Source organism: Colobus angolensis, unplaced genomic scaffold, assembly GCF_000951035.1.
Source record: "Colobus angolensis palliatus isolate OR3802 unplaced genomic scaffold, Cang.pa_1.0 Scaffold6, whole genome shotgun sequence".
NCBI lineage: Eukaryota > Metazoa > Chordata > Mammalia > Primates > Cercopithecidae > Colobus > Colobus angolensis.
In genome coordinates, this window is record NW_012119598.1 from 18,852,606 (window position 1) to 18,861,456 (window position 8,851).

An 8,851-nucleotide genomic window follows, 5' to 3' on the forward strand; every position below is an offset into this window, starting at 1 on the left:
TATATATATATTTTTTTTTTTTGATAAGGAGTCTCATTTTGTCACCCAGGCTGGAGTGCAGTGATGCGATCTTGGCTCAACCTCTGCCTCTTGGATTCAAGCAATTCTCCTGCCTCAGCCTTCCAAGTAGCTGTGATTACAGCCATATGCCACCATGCCTGGCTAACTTTTGTATTTTTTGTAGATACTAGGTTTTGCCATATTGGTCAGGCTCGTCTCGAACTCCTGACCTCGGGTGATCTGTCCACCTCGGCCTCCCAAAGTGCTGAGATTACAGGTGTGAGTCACCACGCCCGGCCCTTTATTTCATTTTTATAGTTAAAAAAAAGAGGCCCCCTAGGCAAAAACTTCATAATCAGAAATCAATGAAAAGGCCAAAAACTTTATTCCTGCAACAGAATCCCCAATTTGATATGCCAGAGATCTGAATGATAATTCTCTCACCATATGCTTGCCTTGGCAGCACATACGCCAAAATTCTCTCTGCTCAAATTCTTCCCAGATAGGCTCAAAGAGTAAAGTGAGAAAGCCACTGTTTAAGGGAAGAGCTCAACTGTGAAAAACAAAATGCTCTTCAAGCCCCCTGTCAGGTAGAGGCGGCCTGTGGCCGTCAGGACCCTGGAGGTCCACCCTGGTTCAAGTTAGGGAACCTCAGGTGCCCCAAATCAAACAAATGGGAAGGGGAGGTTGGACTGAGCCTACAAACTACCTTTCTTGGGTGCCCCTAAACAGCCTCAGTTTTATCCTCATAAAATTGTTCTAGTCCCAGAAATGTCATCTTCTGGTTGGTAACAGGAGAAAACTGCTGTCTGGCTTCTAAGTCCCAGTCATCAAGTCTAGTGATTAAGAGACTGGGTGATGGAATAAGAAAGGGCACATTTATAAAACAGCAAAAAAGGAAAGAATTTGGTGTCTATTTTATTTAATGCAGGCAGGTATGTATAGGCACAGAAGAAGAAAGAAAAGGTGAAGGAACACAGACTTTTAGATGTGAAACTTGGAGTATAAGTCAAACAAAGAGGCTATAAAGCATTTCATTTTCACTATCATTTTTGTAAAAGTGATCTGGGCTTATTAAATAAGTATCTTTGGGGTAAAATTTCCAATTGAGTTTATACTAAAATGCTGTGACTTTTATCTTTCCATTAGATTATATTTGAAATTCCTGAATTTATATTCTCTTGGGGGTTTTTACATTCTCAAGGATTCAGATATGACAGGCTCGATGATGAGAAATTTGGTAAGGAATTCTGTCAAAATCATTCAGTATTCCAGGCCCATGGAAATGTTACCATAATTGTCTTGAGAATAAGAGGTCTCAATAACAGGACCATCCATATCCTGGTTGTAACTGAGGGAGAAGACCATCTCCCCCATATCTTGTCATTAGTTATTCATTGATGGCCTTTTAAAGAAATGAGCAGTTTTATGTGTTTAAAATGTGGAATGCGGAATGACACTTGATGCATGCTTATCCCTCACTCAGTGGTGTGAGCTGAGGAAATGTCCAAGGCGCTGGAATACAGTGTGAGGGTCTTACCATTACTATTCAGAGTTTTCATGATAACTTCCATCTGTGCAAATTCATAGTTATAGTCTGGTTCAGAGGAAGCCTCACTGGCTGCATCCAGGTCATGCTCCGGCGGACCCGTTTCTTTTTCAAAGTCTTTCAACCAATCTCGACGTTTCCTCTTAGGTAAGTTTATTCTGTGGGGTTTTTCACCATTAGAGAAAATCAACTTGCTTTACACTTAAATAGATAACAGAAAAAACGTATACGAAAATATATTACAGAACACAAAGATGTTACCTAAAAAAGTGATTATTTCCCCATAGGATCCGGTCACCATGCCACAGCTGGGTGGTACTGCACACAAGGGTGCCGTTCACACAGGACCTGGGAGAACACGAGGGAAAATACCAGGTGAATGGGAAGGAGCACAAGACCCTGCCCTGGTAGCCAAACAGATAACTAGGTGAGCTTTCTCTTAATAAATGCATTCCAACTAATGCTTAAAGAAGGAAGAGCAGAGTGTGTAACCACTATGAAAACACACGATCTAAGCCATGAGGACCAAGGGCTGCCAACACCCCTCAGAGAATGACAACCTGATATGATGCACTCCTGGAGACAGAAAGCACCACCCATGGCTATTCTTGTCAAAATTTGAGCTGAACCTGATCAAGCTTCCACATTTAAATGCCAGTTTAGGAAATACAGAGAACAATGAAGGATGTGAAATGATGCCACGGGATGCAGTGAGCAAAATCCTGACTGTGGGAACCTCTAGGATCAACAATGAGGTGACTTCAACAAATAAAATGCAAGGAAGAAGAGAGAAAGGCAGAGAGAGACAGGGATAAATAGACACACACACAGAGAGAAGAGAGGAAGAGGAAACCCATTTGTTAAAAGAGATCTAAGAGGAATACTATAAAACAATGGTAGGATCTTATCTGGATCTTAATTTCAAGAAACATCTGAAAAAGAACATTGATGAAAGAACTGGGGAAATCTCAGCACTGACTGGCTATATGATGATTAGTAAGGAAATATTATTAATTATTTTAGGTATGATGATATTGAAACTATAAGAATCTTCATCTTTTAGAGAGACATACTGAGATATTTACGTATATAATGTTATAAAATCCAGAATCTACTTTAAAATATTTTTTTATTCTGGGCGTGGTGGTGGGCACCTGTAATCCCAACTACTTGGGAGGCTGAGGCAGGAGGTTTGCTTGAACCCAGAAGGCGGAGGTTGCAGTAAGCCAAGATCTTGCCACTGCACTCCAGCCTGGGCAACAGAGTGAGACTCTGTCTCGAAATAAATAAACAAACAAATAAATAAATAAATAAATAATTTTGTTTTATTTTTGAGACACGGTCTCACTCTGGTTGTCCAGGATGGAGTGCAATGGCGCAATTATGACTCACTGCAGCCTCAACCTCCTGGGCTCAAGTGATCCTCCCACCTCAGCCTCCCGAGTAGCAGAGACTACAGGTGTGTACCACTACACCAGTTAATTTTTTGTATTTTTTGTAGAGTAGGGGGTTTTGCCATGTTGCTCAGGCTGATCTTGAACTCCTGGACTCAGGCAATATGCCCACCTTGGCTTCCCAAAGTGCTGGGATTACAGGTGTGAGCCACTCTTCCTGGCCTGCTTTAGGAAGGGGGAGGAGATATGAAAGGCATATAAATAACAAAATCGTCTATGAGGTGCTCACTTTTAAAACTGGAGGATGGGTCCATGGGGTTTCATTATATTATTCTCTCTACTTTTTTTTTTGAGACAGGGTCTCGATCTGTAACCTAGGTTAGGCTAGAGTGCAGTGCCATGACCATGGCTCACTGTAGCCTCGACCTCCTGAGCTTGAGTGATCCTCCCACCTCAGCCTTGTAAGTAGCTGGAACTACAGGAATTGAACACCATGCTTGGCTAATTTTTTAATTTATTTTCTGTAGCGATGGTGTCTCACTATAATGCCCAGGTTGGTCTTGAACTCCTGGGCTCAAGCAATACTCCTGCCTCAGCCTCTGAAAGTGCTGGGATTACAGGTGTGAGTCACCCTGCCTAGCCAATTTTCTGGTATTTAAAAACAAAACAAAACACTGGAGGTGGACGAGATAACTAAATAGTTAATTGAAGGTTAATTTGCCAAAGGACTGTCAGGTAAAGTTTGATGAAAGAAAAGAAGTGTCATTTTGAGTTTTAATTTTCCAATAAGTTACTCTTTTCACTTACTCTCATTATTGGACTCCTGATCTTTACAGGGTTCTAAAGCTCAGAGTTATGGAATACGTGGAACTAGAACTCCCATACAAAAATAGTCACTCCTTCACAGTAATCACTCTCTGCAATCAGAAGGCCAGGACTCGTGGAGGACCCAGTGTATCCTTAACTTTAATATAGCTGAAAGCAAACAGAAAGACGCAGCCTTCTCCTTCTGAAAATAAGGCACACAAGACATGTGAAGTTACTTTTCTTACCTTGCATTTTCTTTTGGAGTAAGAGTGACATCTCCATCAGATGCAATGTCAATCTCACAGTGCTCAGGCTGAATTCCTATGCCAAAAAGCTGGATATCTTGAGAGGTATCTGCACCCACCCTGGTGTGATCCTAGTAAAAGATTATTAAAGAAAAACTCACACTTATGAGTAACTCAGCAAAAATTTATCACAGTTTGAATAACTCATCAACATATGCACAAAAATATTACACGAATCCTGCCAGAGATGTTAAATATCTTAAGCATTAAAAGTAAAAAGCTTACCCTTAATATGCCAAATTAAAAAATGTTTAAACACTACCAAAAAAAAAATCCCCAATTGACAATGATTAGTTGTTGTTTTTAACATAGGAAATTGGACTTGACAGTAGAATACTTTGAGTTTCAGTTTTGACTTGACCATGGGCAAGCCATTTCACTCTCTGAGCCTCAATTTCTTTATTGGCAAAACCAGGATAATATTATCCATTTCACCTACTTACATTTCTTTTAGGATCATCTGAGTTAACAGTGAAAGTGTTTTGAAAACAGTTACATAAATTTAAGAACCATTAAAAAGCACTTTCATTGAGAGTCACATTTTAAAATATCCAACTTTGAAAATGCTAAAAATGTTGGATTTCTAATACTGATATGACATAGAGCATGGCTGCCTGTGGGTCACACCATGTACAAAGTTGTGGGTTTTTTTGTTTTGTTTTGTTTTGTTTTGACATGCTGTCTTACTCTGTCACCCAGGCTGGAGAGCAGTGGTGCGATCTCAGCTCACTGCAACCTCCGCCTCCTGGGTTCAAGCGATTCTCTTGCCTCAGCCTCCTGAGTAGCTGGGATTACAGGTATGTGCCACCATGTCCGGCTAATTTTTATTTTCAGTACAGACAGGGGTTTCACCACGTTTGCCAGCCTGGTCTTGAACTCCTGGCTTCAAGTGATCCTCCCGCCTTGGTCTCCCAAAGTTCTGGGATTACTGGCGTGAGACTGACAACATTTTAAACTACAAACATAAACATAAACCCTTAGCCCTCAGGGCTATGATATCATTACATGTCTGATAGACTCCGGAAAACTCGACCAATACATGCGTGATAAAATGAGAGAGCAAAGGCAAACGACGTGTTCACGTTTCTATTAAAGTAGTTTTGACTTCATAGGCCTCCTGAAAGGTTCTCAGAGACCCCAGATCACACTTTTAGAACCGCTTGCTTACACTGCAAAGTGAGAAACAGGACATCTGATTGACACTGATAGCATCCAATACAGTACATACACCACACCTGGCCTCATGTGATTTTAAGTACCCGAACCTCAGACATATGAGGACTGTGACTATTGGTGATTCAGTCACTGCTTGTCCCATTTTTTTTTTTTACTACTGCTCTTAAAATAGTTTAATAACTATAATAATACTTACCTATTTGACAGAGAAAGTATAAGGATTGGTCTTTCAAAATTAAGATTTCAGAGACAATTCCTTACCCCTATTCATTGTCTAAATGAACAAATCTTAAGTTTGTTGGGGGATTCTCAATAACTCAGGGGCTATTTGTACCATATTTATGTCTCTAGGAAAAGTAGAAGGGAAAGGATCATAGAAGACTGAGGCTCCTTGCTTCAGTTTTGGCTTATTCTCCATTGCATTTTATATATTTACTAGGCAGATCAGAATCCTTAACAAGGTGTCTCACTGTTCACGAGTGGGCAATACCTCTGCATTTAGAGATTTAGGTGTGTGAACTGCATATGTAAGCTGCCTTCAAGTCCCCAGTCCTTGAAAGTTTGTTTCTGTAACTCAGAAAGTGTATGTATGTGTGAGATTAAAAATGCCCTGATGGTTGGCTGAATGCCTTATGTCAGTCACGGTGTCCTAAATCCACGTCAATCGGATATCTTATTTCTCACTTTGCAGAGTAAGCAAGCAGTTCTAAAAATGTGATCTGAGAACCCCTGGGGTCTCTGAGAACCTTTCAGGAGGTCTATGAGGTCAAAACTACTTTAACAGAAACATGAACATGTTGTTTGCCTTTGCTCTCTCATTTTATCACGCGTGTGTTGGTGGGGTTTTCCAGAGTCTATGGGCTAAGGGTTGTACCTTTATGTTTGTAGTTTAAAATGTTCTCAGTCTTAGCATCCAATACAGTAAACACAGATATAACCCAGATACATGAAAGTTCTTTGGAGTCCTTAATAGTTTTTAAGAGTGTAAATGGGTTCTGAAGTCAGAAAATTTGAGAACTGCTACAGTAAAAGCTATCCAACATAGCATGTCCTGCAACCACAGTGGCAACAGGGCGGCCCCATCCCACCTCTACACTTGAAGGGTGATTATGGGACCAAAAGTTATTTCCTGAGGATGTAGGTTTACAAGGGATAGACCTAGAAGAACACTGTTGTCCATTTAATCTAGGACGAGGGTCTGCTTTAGGCTTGTGTTGATCTTGAGATCTTGGAATTACTCAGAAGCATAACTAAGAACCTCTAGAGCTTCTCGGGAGCTTTGTGGAAGAACACAGATATTCCCAGAATCCTCACCATCTCACACCTAGAGCCTTCTCATATAGCTAGGCATCACCTCCACACCTACTGTTGCCCACTTGTGCCCCTCTGAGACTGGACTCACAGATCAGCCCCAACTGCACAGCCCCAGATGATACAAAATAGCTGTTTTTCCTTCTTAGTGGGGATCTGAGGGCACTATCCATCTTAGTTTTATTGAGGGCTAAGCTGGATACAAAAAGCAACATCACAGAGACAGGCTTCCAGATTCAACTAGGAACTATACAGGAATGAATCTTGATTGCAACTATGTATTTACATGTTCTCCTACCTTTAGATAATAAACCAGAAGTTCATTAAGAGCAGGGTCTGCATTCAGATTGACTAAGTAGCATTTGTCATCCCCCACCTTGATACCAGACATCTCCAGGGAAATCCCCATGCTTTCAAGTTGTCGTTGTCTTTCCTGTGCACAAAAACAGACAAAAGAAGGAAACTCTATTTGTTGTTCTATTCATAAGACGTATCCACGGAAAGAGTAAGTCACTGTTTCTGGGGACGGTGCCAATGGGATTACACATGCTGCTCTGCTCAACCACATTAACAGAGAGCCTACAGTGCACGACATCTTGTGGCAGGCATCATAGGGGCACCAAGGATGAACCAGACACCATTTTGGCTCTTAAGGAGCTTAGAGTCTAGTAGAGGAGACAAGACCACATAACTAGAGCACAAAAGAGGAGAGTGTTGTGCTACTGGAAGGGTACAAAATGCCAGGGGCTTCCAAGGAGAGAGATCATGATGGGTTAAGAGACCAAGAAAGGCTGGAGAAAGAGAATATATTTGAGATAGTTCTTGAAGCATAAGAAGAATTTCAACAGAAATATAAGGATAGGGTGTTCTTGGGGCAGGGCATATGGAAGCACAGTAATGAAAGGTTCTGGACATACTAGATGATTTCAGGGGCCAAGAACCCCTGGCAAATACGGGAAAGCAGTGGGAGTTGAGACTGGAAGAGAAGGTTGGGTCTCTACTGCGGAAAGCCTTGTATTCATTCATTCATTCATTCATTCATTCATTCATTCATTCATTCATTCATTCAAGATATATTTATTAGAGTCTACAACGTGGTAGGTGTTGATCTCGGGCTGGGAGTACAGCACTGAACCCAATAAAGTCCCATCTTTCATGACAAGTTATATTCTGGTGGGAGGAGACAGGCCATAAGAAAACAGTTAAGTCAATATAGTACACAGAATTTCCAGTGGTGTTAAGTACTATGGAGAAACATAAAGCAATGTTAAGCGGGGTAGTGAGTGAGGAGTAGGGGTATGTGTGGGTGTGAATGATATCTATAAGAAACATATCAGCAGAAGGCTGGACTGGGTTCCAGTGACTGCTGTTAAGCTATGTGATCGGGACGGTCCAATATTTCCAAATGATCAATAAGATTAAAAATGTTTGTGAAATATATAATGTAGAGAAATTCATAATGCACACAACCCCGAGAAATAGTACTTCCTTTATATTTTAACTTAAGGTTAAAATATAAACATACAGCATTTTCTAACAAGCCCAAATAATCAAATATATTGAAAAAATTATGATATGCTATATGTTACAAATTCTCTGTCAATTAGGTAGCCTCTTGGGAAGCCAAGGCGGGTGGATCCCCTGTGGTCAGGAGTTCAAGACCAGCCTGGCCAATGTGGCGAATCCCTGTCTCTACTAAAAAAATACAAAAATTAGCCAGGTGTGGTAGCACACACCTATAGTCCTAGCTACTTGGGAGGCTGAGGGAGGAGAATAGCTTGAACCTGAGAGGCGGAGGTTGCAATGAGCCAAGATTGCGCCACTGCATTCCAGCCTGGGTGACAAAGCAAGGCTCCATCTCAATAAATAAATAAAACAAAATAAAATAAAATAAAATAAAAATCAGGTAGCCTCATGCTTTGCCAGGTGATCTAAAAATCACAAAACAAAGTTGGGCACAGTGGCTCACACCTGTAATCCTAGCACTTTGGGAGGCCAAGGTGGATGGATTGCCTGAGCTCAGGAGTTTGAGGTCAGCCTGGGCAACACAGTGAAACCCCATCTCTACTCAAGTACAAAAATAATTAGCCAGGAGTGGTGGTGCAAGCCTCTAGTCACAGTTACTCAGGAGGCTGAGGCAGAAGAATCACTTGTACCCAGGAGGTGGAGGTTGCAGTGAACCGAGATTGCGCCACTGCACTCCAGCCTGGGTGACAGAGTGAGACTCTGTCTGCAGAAAAAAAAAGAAAAAAAAAATATCACAAAAGAAGAAATACAATTGTCCAATATATATGAAAAAAACTTCAACC

At 41.1% G+C, this 8,851-nt stretch overlaps 1 protein-coding gene across 1 annotated transcript in view; it reads right to left on the reverse strand.

Annotated features, from left to right (window-relative positions):
• KIF13A (kinesin family member 13A) overlaps window positions 1–8,851 on the reverse strand; it is a 233,544-nt gene that overhangs the window by 66,042 nt on the left and 158,651 nt on the right. The window contains exons 11-14 of the mRNA XM_011962918.1: window positions 6,841–7,019; window positions 3,996–4,126; window positions 1,811–1,897; window positions 1,541–1,707 (exon numbers count right to left, since the gene is read on the reverse strand). Coding sequence (XP_011818308.1) covers window positions 1,541–1,707; window positions 1,811–1,897; window positions 3,996–4,126; window positions 6,841–7,019 — 564 coding nt within the window. The remainder of the gene's footprint in view (window positions 1–1,540; window positions 1,708–1,810; window positions 1,898–3,995; window positions 4,127–6,840; window positions 7,020–8,851) is intronic.